This window comes from Pan troglodytes, chromosome 2, assembly GCF_028858775.2.
Source record: "Pan troglodytes isolate AG18354 chromosome 2, NHGRI_mPanTro3-v2.0_pri, whole genome shotgun sequence".
Classification (NCBI taxonomy): domain Eukaryota; kingdom Metazoa; phylum Chordata; class Mammalia; order Primates; family Hominidae; genus Pan; species Pan troglodytes.
The window spans coordinates 101,312,196-101,332,454 of NC_086015.1; the positions used below are offsets into that span (position 1 = coordinate 101,312,196).

The window sequence follows — 20,259 nt, forward strand, 5'->3', positions numbered from 1 at the left end:
AGTAGAGGAACACAGAGAAAATTTTATTGAGACTAAAAGTACAGTGCCACACAGGGGCAACACAGATCAGATTCCGAAGTGTCCCTTTGCAGATCAGCAGCAACCACAGGCTGCATTTGTGAAGAAGCAAATATCCTTAGAAATCCATTTAATGAGAAAATACTGAGAGTAGAATTGGAGCAATTTCAGACAGAGCACTGCTGACACTTGTACAGTTGAGTCGCCCAGAATCAGGTTCATGGGCCCAGAAAACCTGAATGACAACCAAGAGAATCCAGACTAGACTGACATTTCCTAGTTACACCTAACAAACGATTTCACCACTTCCAGTGTGAGTCGAAATTGATGTTAGTAACATCAACATTTAGTTTTGCGATGGAAATTTTATGTACATATGTGTTAAAATAATTTATATATTTATATATGTAGTCTTTTATATGTTCTCTTTCCATATAAGCCATTCTCGATTAAACCTTATTGTCTCTATAGTCCTGAGTTTTAAAAAATGTTTTCAATTATGGTTGAGAAAATATAAATCCTGCCTAAATGGATCCAAGCTGGTTGTTTTAATCGAGATTCAAAGATTTAGGCTGGGCGTGGTGGCTCACGCCTGTTATCCCAGCACTTTGGCAGGCCGAGGTGGACGGATCACTCGAGGACAGGAGTTTGAGACCAGCTTCACCAACATGGTGAAACCCCGTCTCTACTAAAAATACAAAAATTAGCCAGGCGTGATGGTGTGTGCCTGTAATTCCAGCTACTCGGAAGACTGACGCATGAGAATTGCTTGAATGCAGGAGGCAGGGGCTGCAGTGAGCTGAGATGGCACCACTGCACTCCAGTCTGGGTGACAGAGCTAGACTCTCTCTCAAAAAAAAAAAAAAAAAAAGAAAAAAAAAAGAAAAGAAAAGAAAGGAAAACAAAAGAAAAGAAGATAAAAGAAACAAAGAAAAATTTAGAGGAGTCAAGTCTGAAAAGCTTCCTTAATGAGGCTGAGGCTACGTAATGCCTGGACGTGCTACATGGGACAGGCGTGCCTATAATTCGACAGCCCTTTAAATGCATAATACTACAGAAACCCGAGGTATGTCTTGCCAGTCCTGTATCTTTTTTGGGACTGCCCCAGGAATTAACTGATGTCACCTTCACTTTATTAACAAATTCCCTTTTTTGGATCCTCAAATCCATGCCCTCGGTATCATTTTTTTACTTTCAAGGGTTTCAGGTGGCCAGGCACAGGGATGGCATGCAAATATATTCCTGCTTCAGGCTTCTGGAATACCTCAGTTACATCTTAACTACCATCTTCCTCCTGACATATTGGATCAATTACTATATACCCTATAACACTAATTATGACTTTTTTTTTTGAGACAGAGTTTCACTCCGTCGCCCAGGCTGGAGGGCAGTGGCACGATCTTGGCTCACTGCAACCTCTGCCTCCTGGGTTCAAGTGATTCTTGTGCCTCAACCTCCTGAGTAGCTGGGATTAGAGGCATGTGCCACCATGCCCAGCTAATTTTGTTCACCACGTTGGCTAGGCTGGTCTCAAACTCCTGACCTCAGGTGATCTGCCCGCCTAGGCCTCCTAAAGTGCTGGAATTACAGGCATGAATCACTGCACCTGGCCAAATTATGACAATTTTTAAATAGTGTTTAATGGTGATTTTGATTAAGCATTAACTTGGGAACATCTCACTATTATTCCTTCGTAGGATTTGGCTCTGGTACTTTTTTACGTGTGTGTGCCTTTTTTCTTGGAATTAGTAGAATAATCAAAATAACAATTCACGAAAATATCTTTGCCATGGCTCTACCTGGTATATTAGATTGAGTAAATCTTCCCAATAATTCCAAAACTCCAAGGGAAGAAAAAATTTGAAAAGGTCTTGGAGGAGCGGCAGAATGTCCCAAATGAAGTTCTAGCATGAAAGTCACTTAGGCTAGAGTTTGAAACCAGCTCCACAATTGTTATGTGAATGAGAGTAAGTAATGTCTCTAAGCTCAGTTTACCTGATTTATAAAATTTGTCTAGTAATACTTACCTTGGAGACTCATTTGAGGACTAGACATAGTACAGTTACTGAACTTAATTTGTAGTCAATAAATGGCATATAATAAATGTTATCACTGCTGCAATTAAGCAAAAATATAAACCTGCCCCTTAGGAATGTAAGCCACTACTCCCAATCCTATGCACATTTAGATAATGAGTCCAATCTTCAAAAAAAAAAAAAAAAAAAAAAGGAAAAGAAAAAGATACAGTGCTTCTCATCATTTATTTATTGTATTTTTTTTAAATCAGAGAGCAACTTGCAGCTAGTACCTCATGATTTATAAATAGATCCTAGTTGCTGACAACTGTCTCTACAAGCCTGGGGACAGTCTTGTAAAACTACCCTCCAAGGACCTATTTATGCCACTGCTGCCCAAGCACTGGAGCCTAAAGGTTGTTTGAAGGCTGATCTGAGATCGGGGTTAAAACATAGCTTGTCTATTAGGAATGGGTTTCTGGAAATACCTTCGATTTCTTCCTTTCGTCCTCCAGATTTATACTGGTTCTGGTGGGGATAAGCTCTTCCATTTGCAAGGAAAATGTATGCCCTTGGGTGCCGTCTGGCCTCATTTCTTTTTCTTTTTCTTTTTTTTTGAGATGGAGTCTCACTCAGGCTGGAGTGCAGTGGTGTAATCTCGGCTCACGGCAACCTCCACCTCCTGGGTTCAAGCGATTCTCTGGCCTCAGCCTCCTGAGGAGCTGGGATTACAGGCATGCACTACCACCCCTGGATAATTTTTTTAATATTTTTTAGTAGAGACGGGGTTTCATCATGTTGGTCAGGCTGGTCTCGAACTCCTGACCTCAAATGATCCGCCTGCTTCGGCCTCCCAAAGTGCTGGGATTACAGGCGTGAGCCACTGCACCAGGCCGTCATTTCTGCCTGGTTTGAGCTCCATGTCCCACTGCACCTTATTCATGGGTTTGAGGAACTGTATTACGCTCTAGCATTCTTGAGGATAGAGTAGAGAGTGAGCAGCATGTAAAGCCAAGACGCAGAATCAGAGTTTGGGAGCCAGATAAAAGCTCCAAAATTGTTCTTTTTACAAAAAAGGAGCTGAGTCACAGATAGAAGGTGGCAATAAAGCATATGGATTAAAATCCATGGAATTTGTAGCCATATAAACCTGAGTTAGTGCCAAACTTCTGTAAATACCTCAACTCCTCATGTAATCTGTAAAACAGAACTAAATATATGGTACCTACTTTTTGGGTTGCTGTGATTATGTGAAAGGAAGCTTGTCAAGTCCTTAGCCTAACCCCATTCAGATGTATTAAAACCAACTTACATGTTATCTATCTATTGGATCAGTAATAAATGTAACAGTGTAAATAATTTTTAGATAATTTTATTAATTCAGTACCTAAAGCATTTAAAATATAGTGAAAATTAAATAAATATTAACCATTACGATGATTGTGTTGATTTCTCAGGATCACTAACTAGGTAGTAGCACACACATTTATAATCCTTTTTGTATATGGAAAGATATAGCATCTATTTGGTTTTTATGCAGGCTGGAATAATGAGGGCTAAATAAAAGTTATACATCTGATTTGTATAATGCATTTAAAGTTCATTATATAATATATCATCTAATCTTTTAATTATAGCTGCTTTGTTAGCTAGAGAGAGCTGATTTTAGCTCCTCTTGACACGAGGGAGTGCATACTCAGAGAGGTTACAACACGTGCCTGAAACCCAAAGTTAGTTAATGATAGGAAAGTAGCCAGATCCTTCTGACTCACAGTATAGTCCTCTCCTTTGACAAGCAAAGACTGTGCAAGCAGCTTTTATAACTTTAGCTTTTGTCTTGACTCTGTAGCCAGTATCTGCATACTGAAATGATTTCACTTTGAAGAAACAAAGAAATTATCATCTATAAAACTAAAACAAAAAAGCCCTTAGTTATGGGAGACGTAAAAAGTGGGGAAAACATAAATAAAGAAAATGAGCTGCAATTTATAACCCAAGTTAAACAAAAAGCTCCCCTAAATTTATATCCTCCTGTTTCCACATAATGAGTCAATTAATCTTCTAATGCTTTATAAAAGTAAAAAACACTGCAGTAGCAGCTGGTTTTAATGTTAAAGCTAATTAGGAAGACACATTAAGGCAAGAGAAGTGCTGAAGTTAACATTTAGCTCAAGAGGGAAAAAGTATGTGCGTGTGTTTGTGTTGCGGACAAGCATAAAGAAAGAAGATAAATTAAAGCTTGTCTTTTATATTCTGCAGTCTGATTTCCCCAAGGAAGGCAGCCATGAGAACAGAGAAATGGGTCACTGGTATAAGAAGCTGTTCTGACCAAGACAGGCAAGAGAAGGTTAAGGGGTGTATTTCACAGAGCTACCAGACTGACACTTCTGACTGAATTTATGAAGATTTTTCCGCTCAAACTGACTAATCACACAAGCCATTTGGACACCATTTCACCCCAGTATATGATTGTCAGAAAAATTTCTTAATCATGGGATGATTTGCCGCCTGCCACTAAGTAGCACATTTCAATTGCATTTTAAACAACCCTACGAAGTCGCCTCGGGAAAGAAAGTATTTTTTAAAAAACGCGTTTTCATTAAAAAAAAAATCTTTAAATGTATCTCTAACAGATCAAGCAGAGTGGAAATTTCAGGTCAATTTCATGTTTTTCTGGACTGGGGGAGGACGAGGTAGGGATGGAGAATGAAGGCATACATGTTTTAAGATAAGAGAGGAGAGGTGGCTCTCCGTCATCTACAGGAGTGCTTCTCAAACTGTAAGGTTTAAGGGAATCACTGCAGAGTTTTATTTAGAATCCTGAGTTGGGGCCCGTGCATCTGCATTTCTAACTCCCAGGTGATTCTGCGGCTGGTCCATGGACCACTTTGAGTGTCAAAGCCTCTCTAGACCGCACTTGGTTCAAGGTCTACATTCAAGGATAGTCATTTTTCTCTCAATCTTTCTTCCTTTACATGGCCTCGAATAATCTCCATAAAAACCCTTTCCTCTAGGATAGGAGCGAGTTTAACTGAGAAATCTCACCTGACATGAATTAGGGCAGGTTTTTGAATTCGTGTTGAAAAGAGCTTCCAACTGTGGCTCCGGAGTGGCCAGTTTCAAGCCATTCCTGTGTGACTGGCGCCCCCTGGTGGCCGAATACCCAGGGCCAGGCAAATGTATCGACTGAAGATTCCTGCTTGTTATATGGTGGTAGGGGAAATATTTTAAAGAGCTTTTATAGAATCACAGGGACCAAGGTACAAAATATCTGCGTAGTAGTTGTAGAACCTATTATATAAACTTTGGGAAAATTTGGTTGGGGAAACACAGTCAGTTGAGAACGGTCGTAAGGAAGATACATAAGAGAAGTAGTGAAGAAAAGTAAAAAAAGATAAAGAAATAGTCTCAGAAGAAAAAAAAGAGACACATTTCTAAACCTGCTTCATCTCAAGGCTTCTGAAATCTTAAATTATGATTCAATAAGTGTGAAAAATGCTCTGCAAAACAAAAAATTAAACTCACCATGATTTCATCTGATGCTGATCACCTAATACAGTGATCACCTAATACAGCGATTCTCTGGCCTCAGCCTCCCGAGGAGCTCTCAAATTGTGATTCTCAGACCAGCAGCATCACCTAGGAATTTGTTAGAAACGCAAATGGTTGGCCCCACCCAGATCTAGTGGGTCAGAGACTCTGGGGGTGGAACCCAGTAAGCTGTGCCTTCAGAACCCCCAGGTGATCCTGATGCTCACCAAAGTCTGAGTCACAAATGTGATGAAATCAAGTTTAGACCCTTAGAATTGGCCGGGTGTGGTGGCTTACACCTGTAATCCCAGCACTCTGGGAAGCTGAGGTGGGTGGATCACCTGAAGTCAGGAGTTTGAGAACAACCTGACCAACAGGGTGAAACCCTCTCTCTACTAAAACATGCAAAAATTAGCTTGGCCTGGTTGCACATGCCTGTAATCCCAGCTACTTGGGAGGCTGAGGCTGGAGAATCACTTGAATCTGGGAAGTGGAGGATGCAGTGAGCCGAGATCGCGGCACTGCACGCCAGCAATCCAGCCTGGGTGACAGAGTGAGACTCCGTCTCAAAAAAAAAAAAAAAAAAAAGAACCACATGGATTTCAGGAAATTGAAAAAACAAACAACCACCCCCTAAAAAAACCCAATCCTCAACGTGAGAATATTTAACATACGTTTTTGTTTTGCCTGTTAACAAATTAGTTCTCTGCAGTACCTACATGCCTATTGTGCTTCCCTTGGTCATAACCACATCATGAGAAGAGTATCCCCCGCCCTGAACACTTGCGGTATTCGTTATTCATCAGAAGGCTGTATCTGTTATACTGCCAGAGGATCTTTCTTCTCACCCTCATCCATACTTCCCTCATCTCCACATCTCTAGAATTCTCAAAAGTTGTCAGTTCAGGAATTGTGGAAGTGGAAGGCTCCATCAATGAAAGAAGAATCAGGATGGATTTAGCTGTAAGCCAGAGAGTTTAACCTGATGATTTCACCATACCCTGTGTATTGTTGGAAAACTTGGTACCCTCAGTGATGCAACTGTGTGTACATTAAGTAGTCTAAGGAGAAGAAAGTCTTTGTTCCAATTATGTACCTGTAATATGAATTTTCATCTTCTTTACCTGCCATCGCAGCTCAGCTCTACCACTTTCTGTTTTCATGGCCTTGGGCAAATCTCTTAACCTCTCTTAAGACCCAGTTTTCACATTGCAATATTAAGTATCATGACAGTGCCTATTTCATAGGATCACTGTGAGGATGGAATAAGATAGTACATTAAGGGGTATTCTAACACTTGATCAATCTTAATTGCTAGAAGTGATAAACCGTTTTTAAAAGACAATTCAGCAGAGTACGTTCAGAGGAAGCCATGGCATTTGCCATACTAATTCTTCCCCCAAAGCATGGCATTCTAGCTCATAAGAATATTCAATAAGATTTTATAAATAACATGTATCCAATTTAAGGATTTTAGTTAGAAAATAAGTTGGTGTATAGGCAACATATATCCATTCTCTATTTATGGAACACATACTATTTACTACAGTGTGCATAGTAGGAAAATGAGTTTTTTTGGTCAATTTAAAATGGATAACTCATCAATTGTTCTCATTAAAGAGAAGGTGATTGTAAAAGCCTTCTTTTTTTGTTTTAAACTGATGGACTTTACTTGCATTTTGGTCTTGTTTTAAATTTTCACCTCCATTTTGACAGTGCAATGGGTTTTGAAATGAATTTTGAGAGGATAATACTCACCTCCAAATCCAGGTCTCATTGCGAAATCGTTGTCCTCTATATGGAGAAGTTGCTCATATTTCTGAGGCCGCACTTTGGTACTGTCATCTTTCTTCATTCTAGTTTCTTGTTTGCTGTTCCCCCAAAGGGAAAAAAAAAACTTCTGAGATACATATGCTTCTGGATATTTTGATTTAGGTTAGCCATCTGTGCTCAACATAGCATGTTCTGAAATATATACATAAAAGCTCATTTTCTCAGTTCATATTAAGCCAAAGAGCTGTCAACATTTGTTCTTTATTATATAAGTGTGGAGCAAATAAGGTAAACCAAATTTTGGAGCACGTTAAGTGACAAACTCAGTTGGATTTAATGCACAAACTCATATTGTTTCTCAGAATACGGTTTTTAGACCTGGTAAATCCCAATTACCTGAGTGGAGGTGATCAAAACTCAGATTCATGGACTCCTGTCCCAGATCAACTAAATCAGTCCCCTAGGAAGCAGGGCCTAGTAATCTGCACCTGAACAAGCTACCTAGGTGATCCTTGGGGTCACTGGGGCGGAACAATCTCTGCACGAAGACAGTGAGAAAATAAAAGGACTGCAAGATTGTAAACAGATGAAGGCAGTGTTTTACAAAGACAAAATGAGCAGAAAATACAGGGTGCAGGCGGAGAGCGCACCAGGCAGAATTCCCATCGGGGGTTCTAGAGCCTGAGGGATGGCAATATTTATGCCTGAAGCCAGGTCAAATTGTGAAGTAGGTGATGTCTGTTTTTACCTACAGTTCTCTAGGACAAAGGAAAGCAGGCAGTGGCCTCTTGGCCCTAGGTGTCCTGATTGGGAATAAGGCCCTGTCTCTCCCTGTGTCGGTGAGCTTGAGCAGGTTGCTGGACCTCCCTGATTTGTTTTCTGCCCTGTGACACCTACTTCTCAGTGATACTGTGGGTGTGGAGGGGAAATGTCTGTTTTAGCATAGCTCCTTTGTGAGCAACTTGCAGCAGCCTTCAGCCGGAGACCTCGCTCAGCACCTCCTTCCAGAAAAAGGTGGCTGTCATCATCATCATCATTAGTATAATCATCATCATCATCATCATCATCATCATCATCATCATCATCGTGGGCAGCAGGAGCAATAACGCAAGACCCTGAGGGCTTTACTAAGTGGATCCTAGTCATTCTGAATAGCTAATATGCTTTTGTATTAATACAAAATATTAATTCACATCGGAAACCAATGTGAATTTTAATATAAGACATGTAGGTGAACTTTCTTACACAATAAAGTGACTTCGATGGGGAGAATTTCAGAATCTGGAGCAGCTGCTAAAAGGAATACATCTTATGGGCACCTGAGATCACCCAGTGTGGTCTTTCAATAGGGAAGTTTCTGGCTGAAACCATCAGAGGTTTACAGATGTGTAGTTTATCATTGATAGAAATGCAGAAGTTGGGAAAAGAAATCTGTTTTTGGTAGAAGGCAATGAGTTTTATTTTAAACATGTTAAGCCATTATATCCTATGAATAATTGAACACATACAACTAGTTTTTCCAAGGAGCTAGAATTAACTAGAAAAGTTTTTTCAAGGAGCTAGAATGATTTATTAAAAAAAAAAGCAGCTAGCTTTTATTAAATGTCTACTATGTTCAAGTCACCAAGCCAAAGTAAACATTATTTTCATTGGCATACATCCAAATTATGCTCTGTTTGGGCCCTATGCCTAGAGCTTCTGTTTCAATAGGTTTGGGGTATGACAATTTGCATGTATAACAATTTCTCAAGAGATCCACTGGCCTAGAAAATAGTAGACATTTAATAAATCTAACTACTTGTTACTATTTTAAGAAAAATGGAAATGTAACTATGAGTGAAAACTCATGAAAATTTGTAAACCTCTTTGGTAATAATCTTTTAATACAGCTAAATGGCATGTCACTAATGTGTGTGCTCAGAAGCATACCTCTCCATGAGATTGAAAAGGATAAATCTTAATTAAGAATCCCAAGAATGCTTAAGACAGAGTCCACTGTGAAATGCTCTCTTGGCAGCGTGCGAAAGCACATGCACCTGTTCTAACTTGAGGGCTCTTCAGGTGCACAATGAGATGTTCCATATTTATCTACTTTTGCCTTTTTTTTGTATTTTTTATACCTTCTATTTCCCAAAAAGGATCTGTTGCTTAAATACGCTTTTAAAGAATTTTGAAAATCTATATATTCCCCTCACATATATTTAAATAGACATTTACATTTCTTCATCATAAATTTTGAAATTACTCAAATATTGATGATTTCAGATAAAACATATTGTTCCTTTAAGTGTATCCAGTGAATCTAAATATACACATTATGCATTTAAATATACCTGAACAAGCTTTTTAAAAATCAGAAATTTTATATCATTCTTTTTTTAAAAAAAACTACTATCTCCATTTTATTTACTTCATATAATTTTATCACTCCATCATGTATCTTTGTAAGAAAAATGTGTAAGCATAGAAATTAACTTTTTTATTTTCTATAATAATTATGAATGGAATAAAACATAATTTGTATAAACATTGATACTTATTAAAATTAAGAATAAAATTTTATTAAAATTGTATTTATTAATGAACTGATGATTCACTTTCTCCAATTATTCTATGTATCGGCAAATGGGTATTACTCATTGCTGGAATAAAACTCGGTTTTTGCATTAATTCTGTTCTTATTTTTTAATCTTTATAGATGGAAATATTGAGAAAGTTTGTTCATATATGTGGAAGTACATGGAATTTGAAGAAATTTTGTTTCAGTATTCTTTTAACAAAGCAACTTAATTACTTAAACTCCTTACTTACTTTTCAAAACTCACACTGTAGAATTTATCTTCAACAATCAGTTTAATTATTTATAACCTGACAAATTAATTAGGTTCTTCCTTCAATTTTGTTAAAAGCAAAAAATAGAGAATTGCCATTAAGAAAAGTACAGCATCATCCGCTATCTCAACAACAATATTTGTAATGATCTCTTTGTACCCAGGAACTTTTTACACGCTGGGGCAATACTCGTAGGATTCAGGAAGAGGGAGAGGGATGCCTGTATATTGCCAGGTGGGACAGAGCAATCATTAAAAGGAGGTAATAAAGGACACTGCAGGTGGTGAGTAGATCAGTTTTAAGAAAGAGGTCAGAGGGAAGTTAAAGATCCAAAAACTGTTTTAAAACTGTTCATGTCTACATGCCCCTCAGATACCTTGCATCTACCCTTAGAGGTATAATACATTGTACCCCAGGAGGATAGACACCCTGGTTTGAAGGCCTCTGATGCATACATAAGAAGGTAAATAAAATGAAGGATGAAATAAAACCAAGGAGACAGAAGGAAATTTGCTTAATAAAGGATCACTATATCATGGAGCATCAGATTTATCTCAGAGTGTTCTAGTCTTATTCTATACACATATCACTTTAAATACCTTTGTGTCTTCTCCCCTCTCCCCCATTCTAGAAAAAAAAATGATTTCAGTTTAGCAGCTACTGAGAAGAAGCTTTTGGATTTCTTCTGTCTGAGGAGAGGATCTTCTAGGAGTCTGAGTCCTGATGGGATCAGGCAAAGAAATCTCAATTCGTGGGAGAGCCTCTCACTGGCATTCCTAATTTTTGTCCTTTCCCACAAAGTATTATGAAGATTGAGAAACAGTAGGCGTGAGTCTTGGTAATAGGTGTGGTTTTTCTCTTTGAATTGGGGCCTCTTCCTTCCTGGGTCACACAAAGAAAACATATTTCTATGCTCCCTCTTCTCAGTGTCAGAAACTCTACTGTAATTGTGTGACAAAGAAAGCAGAGGTCTGGGAGGAGGGAAAGGCTTGATTCTGAGTGGTCTCAGGGGGACTAAGAGGGTCTTTGAGGAGGACATAGTAGTCAAAGGATTAAAAACTAGAACTGATTGAGGAAAAGGAAATGCACCTACCTCATTCTGCGGCATTGGAGTTTTATAAGTGGAATGATAAAAAATCATCTGACTTGAGTCACACACACTCGGTTGGCTGCCTTATAAAACTGCTTTCCCTGGAGCCTGGAGGCCTACATATTTGATGAGTTAACTAGAATCAGAATTTGAAAAGAACTAGGTCTGACACGAAGAGACTATTTACCCAAGGGAGGACATAATTAATAAGCAAATTTAAAAGTATTTAATTGAGGGGGTCAAGAGTGTGATACCAATTGAAGCCATAACTGTCATTTTATATCTATTAAATTAGCAAAAGACAAAAAATAATGTTAGTGCCCCATGCTGTGAAGGATATGATGAGGCCAGGTGCGATGGCTCACACCTGTAATCCCAGCACTTTGGGAGGCGAAGGCGGGCGGATCACTTGAGGTCAGGAGTTCGAGACCAGACTGGCCAACACGGTAAACCCCATCTCTACTAAAAATACAAAAATTAGCCAGGTGTGGTGGTGGGAGCCTGTAATTTCATCTACTCAGGAGGCCGAAGCAGGAGAATCACTTGAACCTGGGAGGCAGAGGTGGCAGTGAGCCGAGATCGTGTCACTGCACTCCAGCCTGGGTGACAGAGTGAGACTGTCTTGGAAAAAAAAAAAAAAGGATATGATTAAATCCTTTTTCATTTTGCAGGTGGGAGTATAAATATTGGTAAACTCCCCTAGAAATTCATCTCAAGAACTATAAAAATATTTCATGTGCTTTACTCAATTATTCAAATCCAGAAAAATCATAATTTTCTTGGTAAAGAAAAAAATAAAATGTGTGAAAACATTTATTGCTGTTACTTATAATAGTGCAAACTTGAAAATAAATGTTCAGAAACAAAGGAGATAATTCTTGTCCTTTAATTCAAATTAATAATATAGAGTGATTAAAATACCATTATGGTGTCTATGAAGCAATGTGAGAAATGCTTAAGTGAAGAAAATACAAAATGGTTTCTATGCTATGATTTTAAACATGGAAAAATCATGTAGTTTCATGAATCAGGATTAGACGTGAGCTTGGAAAAACAAAAGCATAACTGGATTCTAGGTATCTTTTTCCACATAAAAATCCATTATTGCTATTGTTATTTGTATCATAAATTATCTAGAAAAAATTGAACTTGCCATTTATAATCCTTTCCAAATAAGAATCTGGTCAAAGCTCTCCACCTTATCACTCCATTCTCCTTGTCATTCTAGAAGCATGGCCTCTTGATAACATGGACGTTTTTCTCAGTCAAGCTTTACTGTGAACCAGTGCACACTGAAACTCAGCTAACTGTTCCAAATAATGTAGGCAAAATTTTAAAAACTTTTTGTAGGCTTATTATTTTTCTTTAGAAAAATACAAAATGAAGCAAAAATGTTCTATTAGGCTATATACATGGATGCAAATCCAAGGAATAAGGTAAAGTAGTGGGAAAATCAATTGGTCCAATTTTTCATCACGAAGAAAACCTTCATAATTCTCGATCCAATCTTTATTTCCAGGCTCTGGATGTTTTTGAAAAGTCTTAGAGAAAACGTGGTACATCAGATGTAGTGAATCTTATGGCTCTGACTGAACTCCTAACTTCTGAACTCTGGAAATACATACCTGACTTTTTCAATAGCCTGTCTCTTGTAAAGGAAAAAATCTAGGCAGATGAACATTTCTGTGGAAAAGCCAGCCAGAGAGAATGCTTCACTTGAAACACAACAGTTCCCACATCTCACTTTAGTCTCTGTCAGATCACAAGCTCAGTGAGGAGGCCTCAGTTTCCTCATCTGTGAAATGAGGAAATTAGACCAGATTAGCAGCTAGTCTGCAGACATTTTTAAAAAATGGTTCACATGGTACATTAACTTGGAAAAATTCAGAGAAAAGCTTGGATTTCTTGCTTCTTTTGAAAAAAATCAGAAAATCTGGCCACACGAGGCTCAAGTTCTCTTATAACAAGAGAAGGCTGTGGGCACGGTGGCTCATGCCTATAATCCCAGCACTTTGGGAGGCCAAGGCTGGAGGATCATTTGAGGCCAGCAGTTTGAGTCCAGCCTGGGCAACATAGAGAGACCCAATCTCTACCAAAAAAATATAAAAGCCAGGTGTAGTGGCACACGCCTGTTGTCCCAGCTACTTGGGAGGTTGAGGTGGGAGGACCACTTGAGCACAGGTGTTTGAGGTTATAATGAACTATGATTGGACCACCGCACTCCAGCCTGGGCAAGAGAACAAGACCTTGTTTCAGAAGAAAAAAAAGTTAAAAATTAAAAAACAAACAAAAACAAGAGAAGGCTGAACCTGACCAGCCAGTTTCCCTCAGAGGAGCATATACCTTGTAGTTGTAGTCTCTGCCACTCTCTTCTGTCTTGCTTGCAGTAGCATTGGATTTGCCATGCCTGAGAACCTACTGGCTTTTACATTAGGTTCAGGGTAATGTTTAACAAGTGACTCTTTAGGAAAAAAAGCCCCAGTTTATAGTAGTGTTTTATTTCCATGGTGTAAATACTTCCACCATGGCTGATTTCAGGCTACCAACAACATGCATGGCAGAGATGTGTCCAGCACATAGTATAGTATAGTATAGTATAGTATAGTATAGTATAGTATAGTATAGTATAGTATAGTATAGTAAAGTATAGTATATTGTAGTATTTCTACCATACAGTTACAATAGACCTAAATAACCTCAAGAGCAACAGATGATAAAGTGTGGAGAAATCATTGGGAAGTGGTGAGTTTTAAGTATTTGCTACCTTTATTTTAGAAAGTATTTAATTTAATTGCAGGCTTATATAATTTATTTTTTAATAATGTGTGCTTTTAACAGCCAGCTGATAAATTTCATGAAAATGACTGGCTGTTGCAAGCCAGACTGAGCAGACTCCAGCACTCTGCTGATTATTTTCAAGGCCAGAGTCAATACATTGCTCTTATAGCATTTTTAGCCCCAACCCAGCACTTGCATGTAAATATCACTCAATGTAATTGTTGAAAGAATAAATAAATATTCAGTGAGTCTATTTGCTCAATCCTCTTTGCATCATCCAGGAGCAAAATTTCTTCTCTAGGTAAAAGGGGAACATTTTCCACCTGCCATAACTTACTTTATTCACACCTCTCCCTACTTTGTTTTTAGGAAACAAAAGATATGTTTGAATACATATTTTTTTAAAGTCTTTACGTTTTGAAAGAAGGGAATCTCTGGATTAAAAAGTGAGGTTATATTCTGAATGAAAACAACTAAAAGCAAAACATTTAAGAGGCTTATTGTATAAAAACTGGCCCCAAACAATGCATATATAAATCCCCCTTATAATTTTCAAAGATCATGTCTTCCTTTCATATTCACTCTATTAGTTCTTTTGCATTATAGAAGAGTGGATTATTAATTAATTAATTCATTACTTAATTATTGGCTGATAATCAGGTTGGGTGCTGGGCAAAGAACCTCACAGTATCTATTCACATACTAAGGTAGGAAGACTCCTGGGCCTCTTACTCTAAAAATGAGTCTATACAGTAATTACTATATTTTGGTCAAATGCCCTAAAATCTGCATGACAGAGTGCTTGAGTGACAGCTCAGAAATTGGCTGGCTGTATTACTCTGTTCACTCAGGGAAAATGCCTGGGTTTCATTCTAAGTGGCTACTTCTGGAACAGTGTGATGGTTTATGCAATCTCCAGTGCCATGGAGGGTGTTTCTTTGAAGAACAAAAGAAGCAGATATAAATTTTAATGAATCCCATTCTGGCTTGTAACTCAAAGGAGCACTTCATTTAGGAATAAAGAAGTGACAACAAATATGATTGGCCCCACATGGCCGAAATCCTGGCGTTTCCTGTGGGGGAAGTCTGCTTTTGCGTAGGCTCTAAAATTCTTCTTTTCCTTTACATAGGATCTAAAAATGAGGCATTTAACATCAGAAAAAATTTCTACCTCACCATAAAGAACCAATGTTCTTTTCTTTTTCTTTAAATGTCACCTAAAAAATATACATGGTAGATTTTTTCTGTAGCAACTCTGCCACTGATAGTGGGTTGGTGTGATGAATTAGCTACTATAGTCATCTCTCTTCTCCTCATCTAAACATCCACCAGACTGTACAAGTCTACTCTATGGATGACAGATAATAATTTAAGCAGTGTCTATTGATTTTTAAAATTAGATAAAACATACTATAAAACGTAATAAGCTATATGAAAAAAAATAGAGTCTGGTGGTACACTCTTACATTTCCCAAATATTTCCTTAGCTAATTGCTATGATGAAGACTGGGAAAGCGGTTAAATGGAACAAGACTTTATATCATCTCAGGTCTGGGTCTGGGAGCAGAAGCATGGAAGGAAAGTGTGAGAAGTAGTCCCTGATTTTTAATCGCAGTGCAGGAATCAGTAATCTAGTCACACACCTCTTTTGGTTTTGGTCATTAAACCTGAGACTTCAGAAGATATTTATCAAGATTTTATGTTCTCTTTCCTGATCTTACAGTGAATGCATAATACACATTCAGGATGTGAGAGCAATCTAGCTTAAACATCTGTCACCCCATTGGCTGCCAGTGTTGACCAGATGATACTCTTCATTCCTTAATTTCTCCTTTTGGGTCTTTTTGGAAATATGGTGCTTGGTGAAAAGAGAACTCTTTCTCAAAGACATTATTTGATTATTAAAGGTATATGGGTAGTAGGGTGACAAATCATTCCAGTATGCCTGGGGCTGAAGGGATTCCTGGCATTTTTAGTACTAAAACCTATAAAGCCCTAGGCAAATTGGTGTATAAAGAGGTCACTCTCACAGATAGCTATCTCCCTTACTAGCATGTCCAAACATGCTCCTGATTATTGATGGGAAGATAATAATGATGATGTGTTGATATTCATGATTTGTCAAACGTATGAAAATTATTCTTGAAAGACAAATGGTTTTAATGCCTTTTGATACTATTTCATCAATCCATGAAACTATATACCCTAGAAATACTTGACATTAAATGAAGTTGGTGCTTAGACTAATTTCTACTCAAAATAAATTTGAAGAAACATTAAACAAGTATTTAATGTATTAGTAATAAATGTACTACTAATTGAAGAAATACATTCTCTGAAAGAGGATCCTTACATGAACCCTTTAACTGTTTTCTCCAAAATAAGCATAAATAAATTTACAAATGTCAGCAAATTCCAAGATATTGCTCTTTCGGATGTCAAACAGAGGTGATTTATGATGATGCATGAATGCTATCTCTAGAGACAGACATGGTTACAAAGATGTGCTACCATTAAAGATATGTTTCCAGGTTTCCTGTAGGTCTGAGACAACTGTTGAGAGAAACTGGGCAGTAATTCCATGGACTGCACTATGAGCATCTTACCAGGTTTGTTTCATTGAAGAGGAGCACCGCTGGTGTGTCATCTTGATGTTAGAAGCAGCACAAACATTTGGTATCAATATGATCCAGATGTAGGTGAAGGAGACTAACTGGAAAGCCAGGACCATCTCTTCCAAAACAAAAAAACAGAAAGGATGCAGGTGGACGCAACCAATACTGTGATCACAGTTTCTTCTTCATGTGTCTTTGGAAAAACAAACAGCATGCCAGGGGAAATGCATTAGGGGAAAAAGAAAGACATTGTCTTCAATGCTGCACTTTGTTTTAGCAGATTAAATTGACTCACAGCACTTACAGGCAAATATCTACCTGGATCTTCAGCAATTTGAGGAAAACAAAGCAGATTTTTAAAATTTTCAGTTTACATCCTTTGGTCCCTTTTTCCGGGGAAGGTTTTTAGTGTGATGCTCAATCCATACTCAATAAACCCTCAGCTGCAGTCCTAGGCAAACAAAGAAGTGAGGTTAAGCATTAATCCTCTTAATCCAATGCAATATCATTTAAATATACTTAGTGACTCAGCAAAATAATATGCTTATTGAGAAAAAAAGATGATTAATTTAATCTTAATTACACATTTGAAGACCTTTTCCATTATCTTATGGTTCCTTTTAATCCAGAAAGCATCTTTTCCTCCCCAAATGCATACAGACTGCCTTAGCACGAACACAAAATAAAATTATATTTTTTAAGGTAAATAATCATATTTTAAGATGATGGTTTATTTCATTGATAACAAAAGTGGTTCAAGTTAAGGTTTATTTAATAGCAAGCAACCCAGTTAATAAAAATGAACTTAATCCTGGTCAGTGTGCAAAGCACACACTGTCACTGTTAAATTATAGCCACACACTCTCCTAAAGGTGCTTTGCATACTTAGAGAAAATATTTAAGAAAATATTTCTACTTCACATATGCAAAGCACCAATAAATGGTCATGTCATTGAAATTAATCTTCTTCAACTGGAATAGCACAAGGTGAGCAACACAGCAACAGCTGACCTTTTTACTAGGACTTAGGAAGAAAGCCATTTTCTTCCCAGAAATATAGTGTTGTGAGAGAAATTCTTAAATTTCCTCAAATTGATTTGTGTCCTTGACACCTTCTATTTTGTGTAATTGCTTAATCATACTTATTTCTTTTGGTTTGGGTTATGGCTTCTTTTAGCCCATGCATTAAAACCTTCTCCTATGTTTCTTAAGCATGTCTTTTCTCTTTAAAATATATTTTAATATAAAATGTTACAAATATACAGAATGATGTAATAAATCCTTGCTTCTCTTCTTAGGCTCGATCTAGTGTTTATAATCATATGCAGTTATACTATTATTGTATATGTATGTATCTATAAATAATGTACAAACTTTTGCATGTTTTAAAACTTTATATAAATGGTGTCATATTCTACTTTTACTACTAAAAGCTACTTTTTCTTTCAACATTATGCTTAGGGATTTATTATGTTGATAAATGTGCCTCTAGTTAATTCATTTTAACTGCTATATGGTACTTCAGTATGGATGCATAACATTGCATTTATTCGTATTTTTGTTGATGGGCATTGTTTCTTATTTTTCTATTATAAACAATCCTGCAATAAATTTTTATAAATATTTTCTTGTACACATGTGTAAGTGTTTCTTTAGGATAAATACCTAGAAGTAAAATGGCTAGGCCAAATAATTTTCACACCTTCAAATTTACTAAGCACAATCATATTGCTCATCAAAGTGCTTGTACCAATTTACTTCCCCACTAGCAGTGAATGAGAGTTCTTATTTCTTAAAATATTTTTTAACATTGGTATTATCAGACTTTTAAATGTTATGTAATTCAATCGGTATTGTAATTTTAATTTCTGTAATGTTTAGAAACGTTGAAGCATTTTCTTCAGGTATTTCGGAGCCAGTAAGCCTTCTTTGAAGAGCCAATGGAAGAAATGTAGGAAAAGTTGCCCATCTTAAGCTACTGTCACTTTGGTTGTTGGAAGACCGCACTGTGGTCAAAGTTTGTTTCAGTACATTCCACCTCAGCGCTCTCACGAGATCCAGGGCACCAACCCCTCGGCCCTAGCACTATCTATTACCTCGTCCCCTCTTCACTTAGTAAGCAACATCTACACTAACATTTCCCGAAGTATTTCTTGGCTACACTGAAGGCATTTTGTGAAAAATTGTTATGTACCAAATGAGTTTGGGAAACATTATACATTTTATTACTCTGTTAGGGGTCACGCTGTTACCCCAGGGCCTTTGCACTGGTTGTCACCCTTGCCTGACATATTGTTCATCTGGATATCTATATGGCTAACTCCCTTAACAAATTCAAATGTTTGCTAAAATGTCATCTATTGAATGAAGTATACACTGACCACTCTTTTTAAAAATACCGTATTCTTTCTTTCCTCCTACAACCTGTGTTACCAATCTACCTTTCATCCTGCTTAGCATGTTTTATATAATTTACATTATGTTTATTGTTCATAATCTGTCTTATCCGGCTAGAATGTAAGCTCTGCAAGGAAGTGATCTTTGTTTTGTTCCCTGAGGCATCCCAAACACTTATAATTATCTTTGAAGTATAGTTGGTATTAGTAAATATTTCTTAAATAATGAATGAATATTAACACATTCAAGGCTTCAGTTGAAAAAAAAAAAGCCTGCTTTGTTCTGCTGAATTCTGTGTCTCTCAAACTTATTTGATCTCAGATCCCATTTTAAAACAAAACAAAACCACGATACTTACATTCTCCCAAAATAGTAGTCCTCCACGACAGCCAGTTCTCATTCATAGGTAAATCAGTGAGACTCTCACTTATAGGCAAATCGGTGCTTTGCACATTCTCCTTACCAAAATTCTGTGTCCTATCATCTTGAGATAACCTTTGATGACTGCTAAACTTTTACGTTCACAAAGAAATATTGGTAGCTGATAAAGAATAAGCAAGATTGAAGAGGTGACTTCACGAAGTGGTCTTTGATCTGAAGGAATGAAGCACTGGAATAGAAGATGTCCTCTTTACAGGACTCAGTGGAGCTATTTGGGGCACTTATTTTTCGGAAATATCTGTCAGATCATATGCCTCCTCACTGTCACTTAAATTATGTTAGGATGCCCTGGTGTCTCCTTCTGCATCGCAGGGATGAATCATGATGAGAATCTGTCTGACCTCTTTACTGAATAATCTTTGCTAGACTATCTATATCGCTCTAAACATTAAGGAAGAAATAAAAGCAGTTTGTTTTTTGATGATGAATTTTAAGTGGGAAATGGTCTGCATAAAAATAAAAATAAGGCAATGGCTTACACTAGAGAGAGTTGACTTACAGAAAGTCTAAGGGTTTTAGTTCAATTACAAGAAGGCATCTGTCTCTGTTGATGCTGAGTTAGCTCCTTAACCTTATTCCTTTAGAGCTTTCCTTTGCAAGCTCAGTAAGCTTCTTATGAGAAAAAAAAAAAAAAAAAAAGCAGAAAAGCACATCTGTCAGAACGAGAAAGTGGTAACTACCAGGAAACAAAATGAATCACAGGGTCACTGGAGAATTTCGTAATAGTTTAAGCTCTCCCTTGCATAAATTGCCTCCTGTTTACTCTTCT

The 20,259-nt window shown here is 37.4% G+C and overlaps 1 protein-coding gene across 1 annotated transcript in view; it reads right to left on the reverse strand.

The window, feature by feature from the left end:
* Positions 1-17,097, reverse strand: part of GABRR3 (gamma-aminobutyric acid type A receptor subunit rho3) — a 50,441-nt gene extending 33,344 nt beyond the window's left edge. Inside the window, exons 1-3 of the mRNA XM_526252.6 lie at positions 16,971-17,097; positions 16,644-16,770; positions 7,323-7,435 (exon numbers count right to left, since the gene is read on the reverse strand). Of these exons, the coding sequence (XP_526252.1) occupies positions 7,323-7,435; positions 16,644-16,768 (238 nt within the window). The 5' untranslated portion in view covers positions 16,769-16,770; positions 16,971-17,097. The remainder of the gene's footprint in view (positions 1-7,322; positions 7,436-16,643; positions 16,771-16,970) is intronic.
* Positions 17,098-20,259: the final 3,162 nt, after the last annotated feature.